The sequence below is a fragment of the Ornithorhynchus anatinus genome, chromosome 14 (assembly GCF_004115215.2).
Source record: "Ornithorhynchus anatinus isolate Pmale09 chromosome 14, mOrnAna1.pri.v4, whole genome shotgun sequence".
NCBI classification, from domain to species: domain Eukaryota; kingdom Metazoa; phylum Chordata; class Mammalia; order Monotremata; family Ornithorhynchidae; genus Ornithorhynchus; species Ornithorhynchus anatinus.
The window spans coordinates 11,845,923-11,871,629 of NC_041741.1; the positions used below are offsets into that span (position 1 = coordinate 11,845,923).

At 43.2% G+C, this 25,707-nt stretch overlaps 1 protein-coding gene across 1 annotated transcript in view; it reads left to right on the plus strand.

Moving 5' to 3' along the window:
- Nucleotides 1-18,399, plus strand: part of LOC100081655 (A-kinase anchor protein 6) — a 113,916-nt gene extending 95,517 nt beyond the window's left edge. The window contains exons 6-7 of the mRNA XM_029078758.1: nucleotides 6,785-10,196; nucleotides 17,206-18,399. Coding sequence (XP_028934591.1) covers nucleotides 6,785-10,156 — 3,372 coding nt within the window. The 3' untranslated portion in view covers nucleotides 10,157-10,196; nucleotides 17,206-18,399. The remainder of the gene's footprint in view (nucleotides 1-6,784; nucleotides 10,197-17,205) is intronic.
- Nucleotides 18,400-25,707: the final 7,308 nt, after the last annotated feature.

Consider the following 25,707-nt stretch of genomic DNA (forward strand, 5'->3'; position numbering starts at 1 on the left):
GGGAGTGGAAAAGGAGGTTAAAATCTCTAGGTGAGAATGACAGGTTGTTTTGCAGCTCAAATGGATTAGCCCAAATTATTTTCTGTGATTTGCCACTTACTTTATTTATGTTCCTCTCTGTCTTAGTTAAAAGGATATATTCTTCCTTCATTATCCTCCTTTCTCCAGCCTGTGGTTGGAGAAGATGAAGAAATCATAGATATAACTGGGAATTGGGTAGCCTGGACCTCTCTTTTCTCCCTCTTCATCTTCCCCTCTTCCTTCTTCTCTCTCATTCTATTCTTCCCTTTCCCTCTCTCTCATTCTCTCTCTCTTTCCCCCTTCTTCCTATTACTCTTTCACTCTCCTTTCCTTTTCCTCACCATGTCTTCCTCTCTTAGTGCTCTGCACACAGTAAGCACTCAAGAAATACAATTGAATGAGTCTCCTACCCCCTCATTCCTCTTAAGAGATTTTCCTCTCAGGCAAAGGGCATTCCCTAGCTTTCAACAGGAGAGAAGTCTCAGAGAGTTCTGAGAGTTAAATATTCAGGCCCAAGTCATTGCCAGGCCTGATTTATGAAAACAATTGAAAATTGACATAGCTCTAGATGGAGGGTCCCACTGATGGAAATATATGACATTAAAAGGAGAGACATTTTCAGGAAAGGGAGAGAACACAAAACAAGAGGCATATAGTTTTGCCACTATATGAAACCATATAATTTTAAATGCAGCTCTGTTACTGCTTCTTAGGAAGTACAGAACAGAGCTGGGGAAGGGATAGAAATGAGAAACCAAAGTGATCAGAGAGATAGAGGATCTTGTGCCTTGGTTTGCCCCATTTGTTGTCAAGGAGGCATGGCACCCCCGAATTGTACTTCCCAAGCACTTAGTACAGTGCTCTGCACACAGTAAGCACTCAATAAATACGATTGAATTAATTGAATGAATGAATGAATGAATGAATGAATTGCCTTCCATGGTAACTTCCCAAAAGTGTTTGGGGCAGGGCCCTATGTACAGTGGCAACAACCACCTTCAGCCCTAACATCCATCCGCCACCCCGACCCCGAGCAAACCCAGCCATCTTTCCCACATCCCACACCACCAAACCATGCCCTTGCAGCCTCCGGCCCACAGAGTAGTTTTCTTTAGGTCCCTTGATGAGGGCCCTGTGTTGTGTAAAACTGGGGAGAGAGGAAGGAAGGAAAGGGGAGAAAGCCAAAAAAAGCAAAAAATCAAAGTTTTCCCCAGCCAGCACTGTGCAATTATTCCTCCCAAAATTTCAACGCCTGGAGACGGGGGGTTTAGTTAAAGGGCCGGCTTGTTTCAAGGAGCCTGCATTTGAATGGCCAAGACCAGGCCAGCAGGGAAGGCTGGGTTCAGATGAATGGGGGAACGTCACACCTCTGTACGGACTATAGTATTTCAGTCTGCCTGACCACAGGATAAACAAAGAGGCAGAGCAAAGATTCAGTGTCGGATGCCTCCCTCCATCCAAAGTAGAAGGGACCAAATTATTTCTGCTTTGCAATGGAATACTAGGTTCTGAGAGCCAACCCATGGGGAGAAGGTAAGTATGCAGCACTCTCATCCAATTTCCCAGAATCCTCAACTTCTAGAGTCGGAAGGGACCTCCAAGGGCAGTCCCCCGCTTTCAGACAGAGAAGCAGCATGGCTCAGTGGAAAGAGCACAGGCTTAGGAATCAGAGGTCATGGGTTCCAATCCCAACTCCTCCACCTGTCAGCTGTGTGACTTTGGGCAAGTCACTTTACTTCTCGGTGCCTCAGTTCCCTCATCTATAAAATGGGGAGTAAGACTGTGAGCCACATGTGGGGCAACCTGGTTACCCTGTATCTACCCCAGCACTTGAGAAGCAGCGTGGCTCAGTGGAAAGAGCATGGGCTTTGGAGTCAGAGGTCATGGGTTCGAATCCCAGCTCTGCCACTTGTCAGCTGTGTGACTTTAGGCAAGTCACTTAACTTCTCTGTGCCTCAGTTACCTCATCTGTAAAATGGGGACTAAGACTGTGAGCCCCACGTGGGACAACCTGATTCCCCTGTGTCTACTCCAGCGCTTAGAACAGTGCTCGGCACATAGTAAGCGCTTAACAAATACCAACATTATTATTATTATTCACTTAGAACAGTGCTTGGCACATAGTAAGCGCTTAACAAATACCAGGATCATTATTATTATTATTATGACTGCCTAAACCCTCAGCAGATGGAGGTCTGTTATGTCTTTGAAGATCTCCAAGGATGAGCCTCCACAACCAGCCCATTTCAAGCCTGAATTCTCCCAGTAGTCAAGAAGTCCTTCTTTATAATAATATTGGTATTTGTTAAGTGCCTACTATGTGCAGAGCACTGTTCTAAGTGCTGTGGTAGACACAGGGGAATCAGGTTGTCCCACGTGGGACTCACAGTCTTAATCCCCATTTTACAGATGAGATAACTGAGGCACAGAGAGGTTTAGTGACTTGCCCACAGCACACAGCTGACAAGTGGCAGAGTCTGGATTCGAACCCACGACCTCTGACTCCAAAGCCCGTGCTTTTTCCACTGAACCACGCTGCTTCTTTATGCCAGCTTGAAATCACCCATTTAATTGAAGTCTACTTCTCTTGTTCATTCTTGGATGATCTTGAAGAACATGCCGAGAATCTTTCTCACAAAACCCTTCCTAAACCCACAGGCCATTATTATTCAGCCATCCCTCATCCTTCTCTTCTTCTGGCTGAACACTATGGGAAGAAGAGTGACCCTTTTCCAGTATTAAAAGGTTCTAGTCTTCCTGAATTTTGAAAATAATTAGCTAGAGCTCTGCAATAACACCTATGGAGGCCTTAATTTCCCTTGAATTTCCTGAACCTCCAGAACTATCTGCTTGGAAAAAAAAGTTGGCTTTTTCTAGCATAGACTTTCCTTCCATTTGGTCTTTACTTTTTCCTGGCCCTGTGGCTTTAATTCTACAATCGGGTTTTGCAAAATCTGCCTAAGGCCAGTAAAGTTAATGCCTTCTTTAAAAAAAACAAAAACAAAAACAGAGAAACCTCCCTGGGAGAAGAAAACTCTTTGTTTTCTATGGTACTGTCAGTTTCTCTGCTCAAGATTTGGTGAATGAACTCCAGTGGGGTGAGATACACTGAGTGAATTTAGATTTAGAACAAGTATGTTTACAGAACTACAATTTAGCTCACATTTCCTGAAAAACTGTATTCTGTAGGGGCAACATGATGAAATGCCAAATTGACATTTCATTAAGCTATCCTGTGGACACGGTTCCCCAGCAAACCAGAATTCAAATCAACTTCCAGTCATCTCCATCAGCCCAACAACTCCTTCAGGCTTCCCCAAACTGTACTGGAGAGATTGGGGAAGGTTCAAGCTCTTTTCGAGGGCCAAAGGCTCCCAAGAACATCCAGTCTGGACTGGGCAGAAATCCTGGTTCTAGAACCCTTCTAGTCACCTCCCTCCGCAGCGTCCTTCTGAAGGAATTATGGGACTCCCAAAGGGGTCTATTCTGAGCCTAGAACTCCCAGAGTCTTCCCAGCTACCAGCCCTCTTAGAATGCAGAGATATTCCCAAACCATTCTACTCTTGTGGAGAGCTTCCCATACCCCACTTGGAGTGATCATCTTAAGACCCCGTAAGTCCTAGGGTTCCAGAGTACGCCAAGATGCAACGAGAGCCCAGGACTTGCTTGGTCTGGTTCACACAACACCTCTGTGGCCATAGGGGAGCTAAGCAAGGTATTGGGCCCTTTTATAGGGCCCATACTGAAGACAGAACCTTCAGTCAGAGGACTCCAGATCTAAACTAGACAAAGTATACTATGGGGAGGGGAAAGAGAGTATATGCAGGTATCCACAGGAAGCTCTCAAGCCCATCACCAAGGAATTCAAGAAAGGCTCATGAGAAGAAGTGAGTTTTAAAGAAAATGTGCAGGGTGACTGAGCACATGAAGTCCTTTGTGTTGTGGGTAAAGCTTGTGGAAGGAATAAAAGCATAAAGACCTTGTCACCTCTTGCCTGTTGAGCATGAGGTCCCACAACCCGATTTTACACCACAGTATGAAATGCCCCAGTTCCAAGGTCTTGGAAAGGTCATCCCAACCCAAGTCCCAATTGGGTGATGGAAAACTGATTCCAGCATCCATTTTATATATTATTTTACGGTTAGGAACATACATGTTTCTTTCCATGCATTTCACCTTAGTAGTTACTTCCTTATCATGTGCTTTGTCATTAAAAGGGGGGCAGCTCCTCCCAGACCAAGAAATAATTGGAATCTGACCCAGTTTCAGTCCATATACTTTTCACTGCTGAATCAGCAGTACTATACTTGCAGCTTTGGATAATACTCCTGTGTCCTCCACTCATACCTAAGGAAGGGCTACAACTTAAAAGGATTTTACAATACAAAGGTGTTTCTATCTTCAAAAAGATGATTGGTGATTAACTTCAGCAATGCCCTGCTTTTGTTATAACAGTTCCTCAATCCTCTTAAAAATGGCTTTGCAGCCAAATGTCCCAAATGTAGACCTGTTACTTTGCTGCTGATCACTTTATGTAGGGCAGAACTACTTAAGCTCTTCAAAGGAACCAAACAGGAGATTCCTTTCCATTTAAGACTGGTGACCTACATGTAGAACTAAAGGCTGAAGCAATGTTGAAAATTTTGAATTGACACTGTGTCCTCATGCCTTGTGCTACAGCCTTGGGAAGCTTTTTGAAGCGAAGTCCTGACTACCTACGTTTTTATGAGACATCTAAAATCTCTGGCTGAAAAAAGAAACATTTTTCAAAGGCTACCACATACAAGCATCTTACATGTAGGTCTAGAGCTCCAACTAGGAAAGCCAACAAATAACCTGGGGTTTTGTAAAAGTCCTCTTAAGGCTCTGAAGATTTTCAGTCAGTAAAAATAACACTTGAGTTATTTGCCTGAGTGAGCAGCACTTCCTAACCAGACTAAATGAAAGGAAAGAAATAAAACTGTGTAGATAAACTTCATCCAAACACTGTAACAGAGTGCCCTTATTATTGAAGTTCCACCAGAGGAAGCAAAATTATTTCTCTCTGAGTCTTAACCTTTATGGATTTACTGCGTACACAAGACTCTTTGCAAATAAACATCTTTTTCACCAAATGACTAGTTGGATGGCCTCCCTGGTTGAAATACTTCAGGCTCTCTAGCCCAGAAGAGAAACTTTGAGCAATGAAGAAGAAATTCAGAGAAAATGAGGGTTATATAGGGATTCTCAATCCAAGGCAAAACCCCCTTCCGCTGGTCCCCATATGGAGTTCCAAGGAGAGTTTAAAATGAGTTAATGATGAACCAGCAAGGTTTTGCTAGAGGTGGCCCCAGTCAACAAGCGAACAATCTCAGCCCACATAAGAGACTTAGAGGATTAGCAAGAAGGGAAAACAGGAAAATGGATCCACCAAGGGAAGGGGCTCAATCTTCACATGCACTCAGGGAACTTAACTGTCTGGTTCAATTGTTGAATGAAATATTCTAAGGGAAATTATGTCATTTTCATGAATCATTTCTTAGTCGTCTGGCCCTTGAAAATGTGAAGGGGAGAGTGAACTGGCCAATGGACCCGGATCAACCTGCATTCATTAGCTTGGCCACAGTCTAAACTGCCTATTCAGAAGAAGAAAGCTTCAAATGGGTAAAAGGGCACACAGAGAGTTTGGGAAGGCTTTTGAAAATTTGGCTCTCAAAATGGTAAATCCTACCAGAGAGTGACAGTGTTGTTTTTTTTTTTAAAAAAAAGACTAGTTCAATTATTTATTAGTACTTCCTCAAAGTACAGTGTCAGCACAGGCAATATTTGAAATTAATGTACTATTTGATTAGACTGATTGATTGTCCTTACAGCTGAGGATTTTTACATTCATTAGCCACACTAACCTATCATTAGTCCTTCCTTTATCAGCAAGGAAAGAATAAACAGAAATTCTAATAAAAATTCATCACATTGAATTTTCTCCGAACCCAAGCAAGTGTTATGACTGTCAGGGTATTAGATTAGCTGCTAGAACATTAGCAGCATAAACGATTTCTGTTATAAAATTTAAAAACATTCTTTAATTAATGTTTACTTTATAACTGGACTCTTTTATACTTAAATGGATAATTTCTCTCATATCCAGTACATAAAGTGCTGATGGACACTTTATGCCTAACGTATTGTTAATTTAAAGAAAGGTTGAGGTCTTCAAAAGAAAGTTGGACTTAGATATTTCAGTCACAGCACTTCCAAATGCAGATAAATAAAAATACTCCATGGCATATTTTTCAGCTCAACCATCACAATAATTATGTTTCCTAATATAAGTGTACTGTAATACTCATTTTACTTCATATATCATATAATTTATCATAGTACATAACTGCATTACATAACAAACATAATTTACGTATTTAAAGGGTGTACTTTAAGGAAGCAGAGCTATTACATAAACTTTGTCTTTATGTGTGTTGTCAGTTTTAACATTCCTCATGTCAGGAATAAAAATGAAGAGTCATATATGCAAAGGGGCCAGACCTAGATTTCAGAGTTTGGCTTCAGTAATTTCAATAATCATAATGTTCAAGCTCTGTAACTGTTCATGTTACAAATGCAAATTGGTAGAGTGAGTCAGTGATGCACCTTTTGAATAAGACCCCCAAAGAGATGTCTGATATTCCACGTGTTTTGATTTGACTTTTCTCAGGGTGTTTTTTGAGAGATACAGTGATCCATATAGAATTTGCTCACCAGGACTCCTGTTTTTATTTCCCATCAGGAGATTTTGAATGTGATTGAGCAGGGTTTGGTGGACCTTAATGGAGCCAATGAAGATGCCCTGGAATGGGATGAAACGGACATCGGCAATAAACTAATTAGCATCCATGAAGACGCAAATGGACTTGATCAAGAACAGAATCCTGCCATGCCAAATATGAAACCTGAATCAGAAGACCCGGACAGAGAGGAACGGAGTTATGAGGGATACGCTGAAGAGCCGGGGAGAGCTCGGTATAGCCCCAGCATTCCTGGCCCCACTAGCCCACAGATCTACCAAGTTTACAGCCTCCACAATATCGAATTGTACGATGAGAACCACATGACTTTTCGCCAAACCAGTCCCAAGTTCCCTGGCTTAACCCATCCTATGGCGTTAACTAAAAGTCTCAGCAACGACTCTTCCTTCTCATCGACCAAATCTCTCCCAGACCTCCTAGGAGGGATTCCTCTGGTCAAACCAGGCCTGAGCCGAGGAGGAGACATCAGCCTACATTCGGGCAGCGAGAGTGGGATAGTGAGCGAAGGCGACCCTGAAACCACCACCAATTCTGAAGTGTGCTTGGTGAAAGATAGGGATGGAACCCAGAGCAACCCAGAGACCGGGCACCCAGCCCCACAGATGAAAGAGGTAGTCAACGCTCTAAGACAAAAGCTCAAAGATGAGGAGGGGCACATTCCCCTCTCCAAGAACTACCAGTCTCCCCCATCGCCTGTGAGTTGCATAAATGGAAAAGATGGAGATTTAAACAGCGTTACCAAGTCTTCCTCTGTTTGTTTGGAAGATGAGTTGAGAGGAAAACCTGATGTGTTGACATTTCATGATTACTCCTATCTCCAAGGCCCTAAACTCAAGTTCCCTGTGATCGCGAAGCAGTCACAGAGTGAAAGAGTCCATGCAGAGGAAACTCTACTCCATGGTTTGCATTGTGACAAGACACCATGTAAATCTAAACAAGTCATAGAGCCACAACCAGACAAATCTCCCCATGAACTGACGCTGGCAAGTGCGGCCCCAGAAACAGATCCTGGTTCCTCTAAATCCGAGGACGGAGGAAAAGCCTCTGCTGGCATGCAGACTGGCAAGCAGCCATCCTTCCTGTCCTGCAGCTCTTCCTTGGAGTCCCTTTCTCCAGGAGGAAACATGTTTGGTTTGGGAATCTTTAAGAATGGTGAATGCCTTCAGCGGAGCATTTCTCTGGAGAGCTGGTTAACATCATATAAGAGCAATGAAGATCTCTTCAGCCCCCATAGCTCTGGAGATGTAAGTGTTAGCAGTGGATCAGTGGGAGAGTTGAGCAAGAGGACTCTGGATTTGCTGAATCGCTTGGAGAACATTCAGAGCCCTTCAGAGCAGAAGATAAAGCGCAGCATCTCTGATATCACCCTCCAGAGCAGTTCCCAAAAGATGTCCTTCACCGGCCACTCTCTGGACATCGCATCCTCTGTCAATGGAGACTCAGCGGCTTCCCTCACAGAGCTCAGCAGCAGCGACGAGCTATCTCTCTGTGCAGAGGACATCGTGCTACACCGGAACAAGCTCCCCGATTCGAATGCGTCATTTAGGAAGCGCCTGACTCGCTCTGTAGCGGATGAGAGTGATGTCAACGTCAGCATGATCGTCAATGTTTCCTGCACCTCTGCATGTACAGATGATGAAGATGACAGTGACCTACTCTCCAGCTCCACCCTCACCTTAACTGAAGAAGAGTTGGGCCTCAAAGATGAAGATGACTCCAGCATTGCGACAGATGATGATCTGTATGAAGAGTGCAATATAATTTCTGGGTTGGACTACATAAAGAATGAACTGCAGACCTGGATGCGTCCAAAGTTTTCACTGACAAGGGAAAAGAGAAAGTGCAATCACAGTGATGAGATTCAAAGCGGTAGAGATATAAATGGAGGGGAAACACTCAATCCCACGGATATGTTGAACATTGAAGCCCTCCTGAATGGCTCCGTGGAGCTCTCGGAAAACAATGGGAATGATGGTAAGAATGTGTCAAACACCCAGGAGTTAGGGACAAAAGATCAAAATAAAAAGAACAGTTCCAAAGTTGAGAAAGATCCACTGGTGGATGACATGGAGAATGGAAATGTCGAAAGTGTCCCAGCTGGGAAGAAAGAAGAAGTTGGTAGAATGTCAACGATGGCAGAGAATTGTGATCCTGTTGGAAAGAAGGCTCCAGAAAGTGAGTGGTGCGTATGTGAAGCATTTACAGACAGCTCAGATGATTCAAATATGGATGGAAAGGAAATTGTTTCATCACCTAAAGCTTCCAGAAGCCCTCCTAAGCAACTTCTTAATCACTTGAGCCCTGACGATCCTAACGTGGCTTTTTCGCTCACTGGAAACCCTGGCCCAGAATCCACCCCAGAAAACAGAGTTATGGAGGTTCCAGATTCCACTTTCCTGGCATCTTCACCTGTGAGTGAACAGAGCATTGCTGAGAAAACAAATTGCTTTCTGGCCCTCAAACCAAATGAAGCAGATAAAAGTCCTGCTGAGGAAGGCCTCACTTCCTGTTGTAACTGTATGCCTGGCGTCATGGATGAAAAAGGGGCAAAAGATTGTTCCGTTCACAGCTTTGTGAAGGAGATCATTGACCTTGCCTCAACAGCTCTGAAGAACAAGACCCAGCCAGAGAACGAGGCAGCCTCTCCCACATCATTAGCCCAGATCAAGGAGAAGGTACTGGAACATTCTCACAGACCCATCCATCTAAGGAAAGGGGACTTTTATTCCTACCTCTCCCTGTCCTCTCACGACAGTGATTGCGGTGAGGTCACCAACTACGTTGAAGAGAAAAGTAATACTCCACTGCCTCTGGACTTTAGTGAATCTGGCTTAGAGGACAAAGAAGATGTTGAGTGCTTCTTTGAGGCTTGTACTGAAGATGATATAAATGAAAAAGAATCCCCTTTCACCCAGATCCCTTCCAATGAGACTCCAGGGCCTGGGAAAGAGCCCATTTCGCCAGAGATATTGACAAGTTCTTCCAATCGTGTGGACCTTTCTTCCTCCAGTGACCACACAGGCAAGGCAGGGTCCAAGCCAGTCCCTCAGAAAGTCCCCACCCTCCCAACAGAGCTGGGTGGTGAACCCCAGATTTCAGACCATTGTGAGGAGAGTTCAAACCCATCTTCTTCCAAACCGAGCAGTGGAAAAGGTAGATCAGGAAATCTGGATGGGATAGACATGCCAAGAGGAATGGGTGTGGCTTTGGCCAAAACTTCCAGCCCAGACCTCCCAGTGAAGCCAGAAGAGCTAATGGACCAGGCAGAATTGCATCCTAACGCCAAAACTTTAACCTGTGAGGAAAACCTACTGAATCTTCACCAAGAGCGGCACATAAATATGCACAGGTAGAATGCAACCATCCCAGGCACGGAGATCATCTCATTAAAAGGTATGTAGAAGACACGCGTTAGTAAAGGCCCAGCTGTAAAGAAGGGATGTGAGATACCCTCCAGAGCCACCATCTACCACATATTTACTCTAAATATAAATCATTCATTAGCTTTGATGTACATAAACCCTGATGGGTAAAAAGGCTGGAGTTCTCATCATAAACAGGTTTGAACCACATCAGATAGATATGAACGATATATTAAAACCAGCAAGCCCAATGGTTCCCTGCTTTGAGTAAATTGAAGACTATGCAATTGCTTGGGACCAAAGTGTTATAAACCCTTGGAAGTCAATCATTCAATCAACGATGTTTACTGAGCGCTTACTATGTGCAGAGCACTGTACTAAATGCTTGGCAAAATACAGTACTGCAGAGTTAATAGACACATTCCCAGCCCACAGTGAGCTTACTGGCTAGAGGGGGAAAGAGACATTAATATGAATAAATGATTTATAATAATTTAGAGATAAATACATAAACGCTGTGGGGTTGAGGGTGGGGCAAAGGACACAGATCCCAGCTCGTTGTGGGCAGGGGATGTGTCTGATCCTTGTTATATTGTACTCTCCCAAGTGCTTAGTATAGTGCTTTGCCCACAGTGAGCACTCAATAAATATGATTGAATGAATGAATGAATGAATGAACCGCGTTCAAGTTTATGACACATTTGCCCTCATAGTCCACCATTATCTTATCTTACAAATAAGGGAGAGCCTAGCTCAGAAAGAATAATATTAAGGAAAGTGTTGCTCCCAGTGCATTTTATTGGATGACCCTATTTTTATCATCTAATGTTAGGTCTGTCCTAATGAGGAGTAATGGAAGGAAGTCTAAGAAATGTAGGTAAACACTCTGTAACCCCCTCTAGTGGCACGGGAATGTAGTCGCCATCACCCCCTGAGCATCAGGAACTGAGGCTGTTAGGAAACATTTGAGGCACAGGAGCTGAAACCTTAAGATGCCATTAGGATTCCTGGGAATCACCCACATATTCAAGGTAGCACTGACAGTCTCTCCAGTTGCAGCAAACCCTAAAAGGGCCTGCCCTGGACACCCAGAACAGAACAGTACGGGGAGTGTCCTCAACCAATGGCAGTCCTTAGAATCTTGCCATAATGAAGTTGTGGAAGGAAAGTTTAGGGTGGAGATGGGAAAATTAGGAATGTTGGATGGTCCAACCCTAACCGTGAGGAGTTCCTCCACACATTCAGATATTCCCATTGGAGGCATTATTGTGGGCTAGATGGACCATAGGTCTGACCCAGTAATGGCATTTCTTAGGTTCTGTTAGTCTTCTGGATTACCAGAGGGAACATTAGGGATGTAGAGGAGACAGCTAAATGGTTCATTCGAACTGTAAACGTGGATGTCTGGGACAACCATCACAAAGATCCTCCAAGAGTCTTGTTGATCCTGTCAGTGACAGAGTACTGGGTTGGCTGGACTATGGGTCTGACCTAGAAGTCAGGGTCACCTTAGAAGGTTTAAGAGAGATTTGAAGAGAGACTCATGGATAAGCAGACAAATGGGGTCATTAAAAAGAAAGTTAGGTATGTAGAGGAGAAAGTTAAGTGGTGTTAGATAATCCATCCCTAACCATGAGGGATGTTACCATGAGTTACTCCAGGTGCTCCTGATTCCTCTGTTAGTGGCAGAATCCTAGTCTGGATCAAGTGTGAGTCTGATGCAATAATAACCTGGCTCATGGGCTTCTATTATTTTCAGTTCTGCTTAGTCATTTCGGGGTGTCCCAAAAATCACTCTGGGGCTTGGAGGTTTTGGAAAGCCCCCTTCAGCAGTAGATAGTAGCCATTTGTCTCTACCTTGCAAATCCCTTTGCCACACTGAAAGTTAAATAGTTTGGTATAAGAGATATCAAGGGGAGAGTTGAGGAATTACTGTGTTCACCTGGGCCAATGAATCTGTCTTTTAGGGGTTGGAACCTAAATGATTCAGATTGAAGCTTACTGCATTGGTCAGTTTTCCTCTTCACTGTCCCCGTGTAGACATAATCAATGGGTGATGAGACTTATGTCTCACTGTACCAGTATCAGGAGAAAGATGTCCCTTCCCTGGAGAAACAGTCAGGAGATTCCTAGTGGCCAGGTCCCTGCCTTGACCTGCCTCTGATGCTGCCATTTGGTTGGCATCCCAAATTATTTCCACCTCAGGGGGTTATGCTGATTCCATCCTACTCGGGCCATTGGGCAGAACAAAAAAGTAGCAGGAGGTTCTGATTATGGGCCACCATCTTGGAAGTGGGCAAAGAAGGCAAAATCAAGAAGGTCCCTGACAGACTTGTGGAATTTCATTAAAACCAATTTTTTTTTAATTGGCCTGGCAACATCAGATTAGTTTCCATAAAAATAAAACCAGCCCAATTCTTGGATCCCCTCTTCATGTGCAATTGGACTGCAGGATTCTTATGGCTCAATAATCTTAGCCCAAAGGAAGTGACCTAGATCTAACATCCCATGAATGATAACAGGTTTTGAGTGAGGGAAAGAAGGGGACTTAGCCTGCAAGAGATTGGAATTGTATTTCACTAAAGTATGAACTCCTTTTCCACCCTCTTTAGAAGCTTAATGTTGCAACCTAAACTCGTTCTATAGGAAATGAATTACAGAAGCAATCTACCCTAATTTGTTAACTTATTCAAATAACAGTTATTATACTTAACTATGCTAAAGATTATTTTTTGTGGCAGATTGTTTATTTTTTGATGAGCCTAATTACTGATTTTCTAAAGGTAATTTACATTTATTACAAATACATCTTTTAAAATATGACAGATAAATGTTGTTCCCATAATGTATTATGAAAAAAGTTACTATTTAAAAACACATTATTTAATTTGAAAGATGAATGGCAAACATCATTATTTTTTTTCCGGTAACACCTGTGCCCTAAACTCATTAAAATGTGTGATTCCTTTTATGGCAGCAATAGTTGAGGGGGGAAAAAATCTATACCATACATATACCCTAAAAATAAACTCGGTATGCAAAATTGAAAAAAGGCATCCTACTTGCTAATGTAGCTCGACTAATTTTATACTATTTCTGATTCCATTTACATTGGCTGGAGAGAGAATAAAAGCAGCATTGAGAGAAATGTATTCTATGGGAAACGCATCCACAGTGCAATCACATTCTTTAGCTGCATGCAGTAAAACTGACCATTAAGGAAAAGTAACTGCAATTCCATAAGCTTCTTCAAAGCCACCTCTATCAGAACTTATTATCCCGCTTCCGACCGCCGCTCCTACAGATGGGGCCTGTCGAGCCTAGCTGACTTTGTTTCTGTAAGAGGAGAAAAAGCTGGAAAAGAACACTACAGTGAGCCTGGGAAGGAGACCCTTGAGCCCGCAGCCCCCAGAATCTAGTCTCTCAAAGGTCATTCAGGAGGGCCACCCATGGGTTAGCGAGCCACGGGTCCAGTCCATTCCAAAGTCACATGCTACCGTAGTTTGGACTGCACTAGTCTGACCCAGAAATTATTCATGTTCTCTAGTTAGAGTGGGCGTTTGAAATGCAATGTAAATGATGAGAAATTCTTTGTTCAGACTTGGGAGAATTAATCTTCTGATAGATTGGCTTGTCCTTGGCCTCCGACCAGCAGAAGCATTGCAGAAACCACCAGCCAGATTCCCATTTTCTGAAACTCGTTAAGCCCCCAGCAAATTGCTATAATCAATAGGACTACAGAAAAGGCAATGTTTATGAGTCCTGTTTGCTAGGCCAGGGAATGGTACAAACCCATGCTGCTTGCTGTAGAAATGCTATCATTATGTAGAACATTTTTCTACATCCGCTATGACCCTAGACCTAATGATTTAGTGAAGACTCACATGGGGTTGAAATTTCCCATGTTTAGTTACAGACAAGGGTTCTTTTTTGCAATGAAAAAACCCTTGATGAATTGAATTCTGCCCATCCTAGAAACGTGTGTGTGCATTGCCAGATCCTAGGCCTGAGGTCAGACCTGAGTTAGGTCAGACCTGAGTTCAAGTCCAGGTCCTTCTCATGTGGGTGATTCCCAAAGCACGGCACTACTACTTTGTTCCTTGTTTTCCTCATCTACAAAATGGGTATAATACCACAAGGCTCCCGGTTTGCCTTCTCAGAAATTTATGGAGTTTTTGTGATCAAACATATATGCTTCACATTTTTGGGAAACAGATGCTATAGTTCATTCAGATTGCTGAGAATTATGTTTTTGTGAGCAATTGGCAAGATGTTGGGTCTGAAACATGAGCAGGAGACACGACCTGTGAACTTTATTTAATCTTAAATGACCGAGAACAGATCTCTCAACTTTTCTATAGCTCAGCTTCTCCATCTCCAAAATAGAGCTTAAAATGCTGCCATAATTTAAGGACTAGTAGAGAGATGGCAAAACTGACTCAGAACTATTATTAGTCAGGCAATCAATGGTATTTATTGAGTGTTTACTGTGTGCAGAGCACTGTACTCAGCACTTAGGAGAGTACAAAATGAAAAAGGGGACAGGCTAAAAAGTTTGGTAAAGCTTCTGGGAAGATTCAGTACAGAAACAGAGAACTGTGACTTCCTTTCTGCTGCAGAAAGACAGACAGTCAGGGAGTTCTGTTATCGGGACACTGTTTTTGCTACATCAAATTCAATTTGCTGGCTTTTTCAGAAATAAAATTCAGAGATGATAAAAAGTATCTATTCTATAATGGCATCTGTGGAAGTCACTAACTCTGGTTAACAGATCCAATCCCCAAACAGGTAGGGGAAAAAAGAAAAGAGACTTCCACTCGCCGTCGATCTAATTAAAACCCCCTGAAACCGATTTGAGAGAAAATTTGATATAATCTTTCCTGGGCTGCATGATGCTTTTACACGGCTTTCCAGACCTACTGCTGGGCTTTTCACAATTTTCGTTTATGTGTCGTATTTCTGTAAAAATAGGGAGGTCAGTTAAAGCAAATAAGATCAAAGGAGAAAGTAAGTGGATAGATCCAGATATTTCTGCTTAATTTGGAGGCATATAATGCATGTCTGGAGTGCCTCCTAGGAACTGCCTGAGAGATGTGCTTTGCACTAATCTTTTAGCTGTATTCCGACAGTTATTTCTTCATAATCCTCATCATAAGCCTCTGCTCTTTGATGAATAGTTTAACCCTAAACTCCAGGCTGGATGAATTCTGTGGTGTAAGAACTTAACTCGTTCCTGGCAGCAGAAGGGAGCTGTGCCGTTGCTCCTGTTTTGCTGTTCTCGGAAGCTACCGTTTTCTCTCAGGGCTCTCTGGACTGCTGCCTTTGGCTGCAGCCCGTTTCCACGCTCTCCGCCAGCAAATGTGATGGCTCAAGGTCTGCAGAATTTAATGGCCGCTTCAGAGTTAACCTACAATCCACTCCACGTAAATGTGTGTGTGTGTATGTGTGTGTGTTTATGTGTGTGCGCTCGTGTGTCGGGAACAGCCAAAGCCTGAAACGAGGCCAATGGTGATAATCGCCAGCTGGCGCCCTGAACAGTGGCCAAATCCAACGGCCAAAGCCCCAGATAGAGAGTGGAAATTCAGTAGTGCTGACACTAAAATTTGGGGTTTTCACTCTAACCCTTAGACTAGAGCTTGGGGCTTGGGCAGGTGAATTGGGCAGTGGTCAGGTTTTAGGGCTTAGAGTTTTAGAGTCTTACTCACTTTAGCTCAGTTCATATCTCAATTTTATTTTTAGACTAGGATGAAACCCGAAAACATTTCAATTGAAATAGTTTCGAGGTTTTTCCTCATCTCTTCACTGCTTAACTGGGTTTAAATAGATTTTTTAATCCATCTCAGTTCTGCCCTGGTCAGCTTGTGGCTATTCTGACTGTATTGTATCTACCCCAGCACTTAGCATAATGCTGGGCATCTAAAAAGCACTTATTAGCTACCACAATTATTATTGGGTGGTGATTATTGATAACTCCACTATCATCTATAGAATTTAACTTGTGTTTGGCGATTTAAAATCTAAATGTGATGAATTCATCATAACTATCATTTCTAGATAGCGGAGGTGACTTTCCTTGCCCCTTTGAAAACCAATCATCAATCATTGGTTCAACATCAGTAGTGTTCACTGAGCACTCATTGTGGGCAGAGCTCTGCACTAGACATTTGGGAGAGTGCATTAGGCATAAAAAACCCAAACCCTGTGCTCAAGGGGTTCACAGTCTATTGTGGGAGACAGGCAGACACAAATATGTTTACAGATAGTGAGAGCAGGGCAAAGATACAGATATGCTCCTAGTTATAGCCCGATAATGGAAAGATCAATCAATCAATCATTCATATTTATTAATGCTTAAGATGAGCAAATTGAAGAAATAAGTGATTTTAAAATGTTGCACATTATCAATGAATCAACAGTATTTACTGAGTGCTTAGTATGTCCAGTGAATCCAACTATACATTATTTGCTATGTATTTAAGTGCTACGGTTGGCTGCTGGGAGGTGGTAGCAGAAATAGTCGCGGCAGCATTTATTGAGCACTTGGTTTGGTGCACTTGAAAAGAACAGAATGATATACCCTGATAGGGGAGACAAGCAAAAAGTAGGTGCAAGTTGGGATGACTTAACCAAAGGTGGCAGGGAATTAAATGGGGATGGCTTCCTGGAGTAGCTGAGGGTTTAAGAGGGCTTTGAAGCTTGGGAGAGCTGGGTTCCAGTCTATTTTAAAGGCCGGGGAGCTCCAGGCCAAAGGAACTGCATGAGCCAAGGGTGGGAAGCGAGCAGTTCAGTGTGGGTGGAGTGAAGGGTGCAGGCTGGGCGGTAACAGCTGAATGGAGCAGATGTGTGAGGAGAGAGCTGATGGAGAGCCTCACATATAAAGAACTTGTTAGACACTAAGATGCCCTTAGGGCTGTGAAGCATCCCATCTCAGTCCCGGCATCATGAGGCGTGAGAGTCAGTCCCCGGGTGGCCAGTCTCTGGGGTTGGGGAGAGCTTGTTCTTTGTGAATGAAACTGCCAATTCTGCTTTGTTTCCCTCAGGACCCCGGCTCCAGCTCAGGTCCCGGTCCATTGTCCCCACCCCAAGACGACCTCTTCACCCATCGTGTCACTGCCTCTCGGTCCCCAGACTCCCACAATAAATATTCCTTCCCGACGCGGTTTGTCCATGTGGGCTTTGTGAGCTGGCTGTGTGCGCTGGTCCCGCTAGGTGCTCATTTTTGACGTGTAGCAAAGCCGTTTGGTTCTACATGGATTCCTGTCCCAAGCTACCTCGACAGACTTCCCTTCCTCAGTCGGACCTTTCCGTTGACCTCTTCCTCCTGATCCGTGCATCCTTGTTCTGCCGTTCTCTGAGAGGGGCAGACCAGAGTCCCCTTTCCAGAAGGATCCCTGCCAGTCCTTTACTAGTTCATGTTTCAGGTTTAATATTGTTCTCTGCAGAATGAAACAGTTTTTCCTTAAAAGCAAACATTTGAGTTGATTGCAGCAAAGAGAAGAGTCATTAGTCCTCCTGGTTCAATCCATTTTCCAATTAAGCAATTAAAATAAACAGCATTATATTTATTTTGTTTGAAAAAAATCTATGCAGCACTTCAAGAAACAACTACACAGTGTTGTATATTATAAACTGGTGATGTCCTACTCTTGAATTATTTACACCATTTTGGTTTTTTATGCTTCTTGAGGTGGTAATGAGAAAAAAGTTTTTTAAAAAAAGTGTGCCTTGCTGTATTTCTTATGCCATTTATTAAAAAGCTGCTTTCACAGTAAAATTATGTTGGTTTGAAAGGAGGAAATAGCAAGGTTAAGATGTGTGAATAATGTCTGTATATATGTATAACCAAGTGCAAACATTGATGTATAATGACAGTATAAAATGCTTTCATGTTTGTGATGTCCAGTGGTGTGGAAAATATGGGCCTTAAATCCATTAGATTGCATGGTAATTAGAATTGGCATAATAAACATAGTTTATTGGGGGGAAAAACAGAATCGGTGATCTGTTCTACCTTGTTTTTTAAAAATCATCCTGCACCAAGTTCTGAAAGTAATTTCAATATTCAGTTTCTGAAATTCCCCTATAAGGAAAGAGGTTTGAGTTACCTTGCATTATTCAGGCAGTGGCTATAGAGCTTCTATGTTATTTGTGTAGATACCAATATTCAGCAACATTGAACTAGTGAATGACCAACAATTTCCCCTGAACTAATAAATATTTATCCTGGACCTTTACTTCTTCTTTATCATTGACAGGTTCCTATTGGATTGGCTTTGACCTTTCAGCCCTTCACCTCATTCTGTTTCAGCGCGCACACACACACACACACACACACACACACACACAGAGTCCCACTCATCCTTTACCCACTAGAGCGGTTTTGATTTTTTAGGCTATGTAGATTCCAGGAGGTTTGATATCAAGCATCCACCATATTAGAAGAGTTAGAAAATGTGTCCATGATAAGATAACCCTTATCTCCTTTAGTGGGACACATTCAGTCCTTAGGCATGGCCTCATTGGTTCACGAGTGGAGAAGAGTTAAATGTTTTCTCTTGGAGCTGAAGACAGTCCAGGACCGGTTCTCTACTCTTCTCTACCCCTTTCATAATGGCACACTCGATTGTGTGCCGAGCACAGCACAGTGGTGTCTGCATTCAAACAAGGAGAATACACAGGTAAGAAAAGCGGGAACGTCCTTGTTTGAAGAGTAAATGAGCACTTATAGAACTAAGAGTATAATCTCACCACAGAGCCTGTCGGCACCGGGGGAACCTACTGCCACTGTGTTGGTTTATAACAATGCTGAACTCGGAGTCACATTCCACACTGCATGTACACACCCGATGGGAGGATTCTAGCAGACAAAATTAGCCACTTGTTGCATTTAACTCAAATAATTTAACTTCCAAATGGGGTTAATTTGGGTCATTTCAGCATTTTAATTTAAACAATCTACCTGATTTGTCCAGTGCCAGATAATTCTTATTAATCAGAATTTTCATTTGTTTAACTCTCCTGGGTTTGCCAGCAATAACTATTTAATGATGACTCCAGAATGAATAAGCCCCTGGCAGTTCTAGGCCTGTCCTCTTAAACCACAAATGGGCTAAGAAACTTGTCCCACTCTTTCATTTCTTTCCAGGGAATCGATGTCTGCCATTTCTCCCAAGCAAGAGATAGTGTCTTGTCCAGAAAATCAACATTTGCTATCTGTTGGGTTCTGCAGCTGCACTTTAGATTTGAATTTCTGGTTTGTAATCTCTCAGCCAATGAGGTATCCTTTGGGACGTGATGCTAAGGGATAAAGGTCATCTATCCTTTTCCATTGAACTTTTTTCTGACCATGAATTTCTTTCTTGTCACACATGGATCATTTGTCAGCAGCATTTCTTAAGCACCTGTTCTGTGCTGCACATTGTCCTGGGTGCATACCGTGGGTGGCTTTATATTCTGGGAGCCTACTGTGTGGCAGTCACTCACTAAGCTCTTGGAAGAGAGCACAGTAGAAGTTAAAGACTCCATCCCCACACTCAAGGAGCTTGGATTCCCAGAAAGAGGTCTTAACCTTTCCAAAAAAGGTCATTCTCTGGCCCCCACTGCCCAGTCTGCAGAGGAAAAAATTAGTCCTCTAAAAACATTCAGTTAAATTAATTGACAGACATTTTCCCAGTCATGTGAACCTGTCATTAAATCCCTTTGTAACTGAAATAAGGTCATGATATTTTTTCTGCAAGGTGGCAAATTAGCAAACCGTCCAAATTTTGTCAATGATGTCAGGCAACCCCTAATCCACTAGATATAAATCACCATCTTCATCCAGCATACCTCTGGTTCTAATTGAGCTGGAGATTAAGAAGAAATGGCTTGGCCTCTTTCTTCCGAGCACTGGGGTTTACCATTTTATTAGGAAGAGTGAGGGAGGGTGTACAGCAGACAGGGCTTTTCGGGGCTTTTTTCCAGGGGCCAAAACTGGCTATAGCAGTGGACCTCAGGCCATTGACTCTGTGAACAACACTTCAAAGCAGGCACCCACCGACACCAGCACTGGCGGGGTGGATTCCAGGCCTCAGGCTGCCAGGCTGCCTCCTGGCCTGGGGCATCCATTTGGAGTGAGTTAACACAGCAGTTGAAGTAACCTAGGGCTAGCGTCTTCCCATGGGCCTAGTATTGAGAGCTGGGCACAGAGCCACCATTTTAGAGTTTAGATAAAGCCAATTCAGATTCAAAAGGGAACATCTCCCTGCAGAGTTCAGCTGGCCTTGTCCCCACTACGTGGAGCAAGCAAACCTGGGATAAAGTGAGCCACAGGAGCTGGGTTTGAATCTGCCTCAGGTCGGCCGGGGGGAACCCTGGAACTTAAGTCCCAACTCCTTCAGCATCATCTTCCCAGGCTGGTACCTGGAGACAGGTTTCAGTCATCTTTACCTGTCACATTTGGCCAGACCTAAGCAGATTGGGTATGGAATTTTTATCTGCCTTGCTTAATTTATGCCCCACCCAAATCACCTTTTCACCTTCTTTCAACTACTGCCCCTTGTGCATGGGGGTTGATTTCTCTTTGGCTTGTTCAGAAGCTGATTTTGTGTGGGTGCACCAGAGGTAAAATTTGGCTTATTTTCCCACAAAATAAACACTGCCAAAGAGCACCATGGGGAAGGGCATGCACACTCACTAGATTTAATAAGAAATGTGTTTGAAAATTTCCCTCAACAATCCTTAGGGGTTTTTCTTACAAAGAAAATGTATTTCTTTGAAACCTGAGTGCTCTCCAAGTAAAAGGACATTGCCACCCCTTGGTATAGCTTCCTCCATTAACCCATTCTTGGGTTACATCACCAGGAAAAGAAACTTTCAGAAGATCAGTCTTCGGATCCCAGCATTCCCCAGCCACTGATATATCAAAAACACAGCTTTGTAGACTTTGGATAGTTCTTTTAAATCATTGAATTACTTGGCCTCCATCAGCAATTCAAGATGCGTAAAACACAGGTACGTGTCTGTATTTTACTTCAATGGGGTCCTCTTTTTGTGCTCATGGGAAGCAAGGCTGGAGGTTGGGGAAGCAGCATGGCTTAGTGGAAAGAGCCCAAGTTTGGGAGTCAGAGGCCCTGGGTTCCCATTTTCACTCTGTTTTTACCTGCTGTGTGACCTTGGTCAAGTCACTTAACTTCTCTGTGCCTCAGTTCCCTCATCTACAGAACGGGGATTCAATTCCTGTCCTCCCTCCTACTTAGAATTTGAGTCCTTGCTTATTTTGTATCTACCCCAGTGCTTAGTGCAGAGCTTGGCACATGGTAAGCACCTAACAACTACTGCAATTATTATTACTATCACTGTCATTATTATCACTAAGACAGAGGTGAAAGTCCAGGTTTTTAGTGGGGCAAGCTTGGGGAAAACGTTGATCTCCGTGTTGAGAACCATGGCAGTCCCATTTGGGTGGATGAGTCTCATCTTCTTCTCCTCCCCAACCCCTGTTCCTGAGTTTGCTCCTGAGTTTAGTGGGAAAGTGAAGGGTAAAGATTTCCAAATCCCTCAATGATTTATGCTTCTTGATAGCCGTTCAGTCCAGTGCCTTGAGTAGAGATGGCCTCAGGTGTTCTGACCACTGCACTCTGCCAAATTCTCCATCACCGTGAAACTCGCTGTGGAACATTTCATACCTGCCTCTACTAAGGGCTTTCATTTTAAAACTGTTTCTTATAAAACTGGTATATGAAGAAATGATAGCTAAATTAGCACTTGAAAAAGGCCAAAGAAAATTATATACGGTATATAATTATACCTCATTATGACCTCTACACATTTTTCAGAAAAGTTAGACATTGAAAACACACACAACTGGTACACTTTAAAGGTCAGAGTCTGATGAAAGAAAATGCAATAGTTAATTATGAAGGATGAGTCTAATGTTCCAGGTAAGAAGTTACCTTTTTATCATTACATTTTGCTTGAGAAACATCCCAAAACATGATTTTTCCTGTGATTGTGTTGTTACTCCCTGAACAGCGGCAGGGACAGAATGGTCCCTGAATGCAGTCAGTAGGAATTAAAGAACAGTTTTATTGAAATAGTCATGTGAGCTCTGAACTTTACCATGAACCCCCCACCCCAGCCCAGACTCCCCACTAGCTCTTCCCCTTGATGTTCCAGTGGGAGACATTTTTTCTGTGAACCTTCACTTTCCTGATTAATTCTTAAATTTTCTTGCTGCGTGCATTTAGTGTGAAAGCATTCTTCTGGCTGCCCCAATTCTCCAGGTTGTGGTTTCCAGTGAAGGGTCAAGAATGGGTCCCTTGAGCCTATGTTCTGAATTCCCAATGGTCATGACCCACTCCTCCCTGTGCCCTAGGAATTGCTCTTTCTCGTTATATTTAGGGAAGCAGTGTGCCCTAGTGGATAGAGCATGGGCCTGGGGTCGAAAGAATCTGGATTCTAATCCCGTCTCTGCCACTTGTCTACCAGATGGCTCAGTAGACTTGGGCAAGTCACTTAACTTCTCTGTGTCTCGGTGACCTCATCTGTAATATGGGCATTAAGACTGTGTGCCCCAAACAGGACAGGGACTCTATCCAACCTGACAATCTTGTATTAACCCCAGCACTTAGTATAGTGCCTGGCACATAGTAAGTGATAACAAATACCATAAAAAATGATAAATAGATTATGCAAATAACAATCCACAGCTTTGCACTGTGCATTCAGCAGGGCAAAGCCAGGTTTCCAGGGCCCTCCCAAGTCCTCACATTGCCTATCAAACACTCTGGGGAAGAAGGAACTGGAGTGTATGAGAATGAGTACAAACATCCCAAAGTGAAACTAGCTCAGCTTCTAAGTGTGGCCTAATGGAAAGAGCATGGGCCCAAAAGTCAAAGGACCTGGGTTCTAATCCTGGCTCCACCTCTCATCTGCTCTGTGATCTTAGGAAAGTCACTTAACTTCTGTGCCTCAGTTTCCTCAACTATAAAATGAGAATTCAATACCTGTTCTCCTGCCTGCTTAAACTATGAGCCCCAGAGAGGACAAGGACTATGTCGAACCCAATTAACATGTATCTACTCCAGTGGTTAAAACAGTATTTGACACATAGTAAATGCTTACCAAATACCATAAAAACCCCCAAACCTGGGATTCTTAATGTGTAGTATTTTTGCCTCTCGGGTGGAGTCATCTGGTACAGCCTTAAGGGAAGCCAAACGCAACTCTGCCCAGTGTCCCCATGGGGATCGCAGGTTGCCCTGACAGGTGGATTCAAAGTACAACCTTGGCAAGTGGAGTGGAGTTTTGGCTCTTCCTTCTTGTCCACTGCCCCCAGTCCAGGGAGAGATACTCAGCTTCGGGGGGAACGGACATTCACTTTTGAATTGGAAACAGGATATCTGGGTCTCTCAGGTGGCACTGACTCTAGAAAGCTAAATGTAGCTCAGGCAGCTATTGGAGAAAGGAATCCCTCAGTGCTGGAAGAGTAATTCAAGAATTTCCTAATCCCTGTTCTATTCAACACAAAAGCAGAGAAAATTCAGATGATATTGACAAAGAATGTACTGGTGAATTGTCCTATTGGAAGAAACTTGCTGGGTAAAGCTAACATCCTGATCAGAAATAGTGTCCAGACACTGAATTCATCTAAACTGTTCACAGAATCCACTTGTAACCTTGCATGGAATTCACTCATACTGGTCCCAGAATTTGACTGCTATTGTTCATGAAATCCACCTGTAGCTGTTCACAGAATCCAACAGTTCTGTTCAGGGCTGATTTTAAATGGCCCAATAGATTTTTCACTTGTAAACCAGCTAAGATTATGGAGATTTGCTCCTAGGATATTTGTGGCAATTCAGTGGAGCTGAAAGACATCTGGGAAAGGTCAGGACACAGAGGTGCTTTTTCTCTTGAGGTTTACACCTTTGAGGGTGGCTTTTATTGACCCAGAGTCTGTCTGCTGGACCACCAATGCAATAGGTGATGCTAGGTGGCCCTGTGCTCTCACTGACTACCCTCTCTGCTCCTGCTAGCCATCTGGGCTCATGGCCTGGCTTGGGGCTCCCAGGGGCAGAGCAGTGGAAGGACAGAATCCTCAGTTCTGTGTGATCCGACAAATACTAGTAGTCCAGGCAGACCCAGGGTTTAGGGGCTCAAGAGACATGAACCATCCCACCACAACCTTGGGCATGGATGAACTCTTGGCCTAACTGCTCTTCACTCTTCTTCAGAATTTGAGGTTATGGATAAGAAATTTGATTTGTTCTTAGAGATTGTAGAGATGACCAAAACTGCTACAAGAAGCCCCAGAAAATTGAGGGCAAAGATCATGCCAACCCATTCTATGATACTCTCCCAATTGCTTAGTATAGTGTTCTGCATTCAGTAGGCACCCAATAAATACTATTGATTGATGGACTGACTGTACGATTTCTTGCTCAAAGCCAAGCTGGGATGATACTTCATACGGTAGGAAGAACTCAGATCCAGTTTCCCAGATGTAACAAACTGTGATTAATCGTCTATCCATAACAAAACCAACTTGAGTCAAGACGAGTTGAAGAACAATATTTCCAGAGAATAACCCTTCTTTAATCATGTATTTTGATGGAGAAATGCTCATATATGCATCAGCTCAGCTCAATTCCTTCCAGAAGGGCTGACACTTTAAACTGCTGGAAACAATGAATCACCTTGTCAAATAAAGTGCAAAATGGAAAACCTGTTCCCAAACTCATCTGATATAATGACACTTACAACAACATGTTTGAGGTGATAAACCGACAATAATAATTATATTTCTTTTAGATTTTGATTGTACTTGGAAAGTTTTCTGCCATCACACTCTCTCCTTTCAAAATCTCCACCCAGGCAATTCATTTCTGAAACTCCAAACCGTCTATGAAAATGCAGATGGCAGCCGGTGTGAGCAAATGTTCAGAACTTGGAGAAATGGGGGTGCTATGGGTACATTTAGACCATAATTGAAGAAGTGGGGGGCTCGGCCTTGGAATTCAAGATTCAAGGTCAAAATTCCATTCAGAAGCAGCTAGGGTTTCTTCTTCCCAAGGAATGCAGTTAGTGAGCCTCACTGCCTTGGTGGATTGGTGCTGAGGGCGCATGAAGAGCCCCACATCCCTACTCAAGCTGGAAATCCATGGCCTGGATCCAGGAGCCACTTTATATTCCAGTCATTTGCTGGATAAGCAAAGGTTGGAAGACATTACCGGCCATTCTTCCTGGCCCAATCTGAAATTGGAGAACGCTGACCAGCAATCTAGTCGATAAAACTCAACTACTTTCAGAAAATGATACTGATTTCATTTAAATCCATTTTTTATAGGAATGTTCTTTTGGCTAAGGTGTTTTATATTAAGGAAGTTTCCATTTAAGATGCATTAAAACTCAAAGGAAGCAGGGAGTAGGGATGAGCATAACCACCGGGCACTATTTGAAATGATTTATCCATGAACACTTTCTAGAAAAGTTTATAAGTGTGGGAGTCACAGCAGATTTAGGCCCTAGATCTTTTGGCATTTCTGCCTGATCTCACCTAG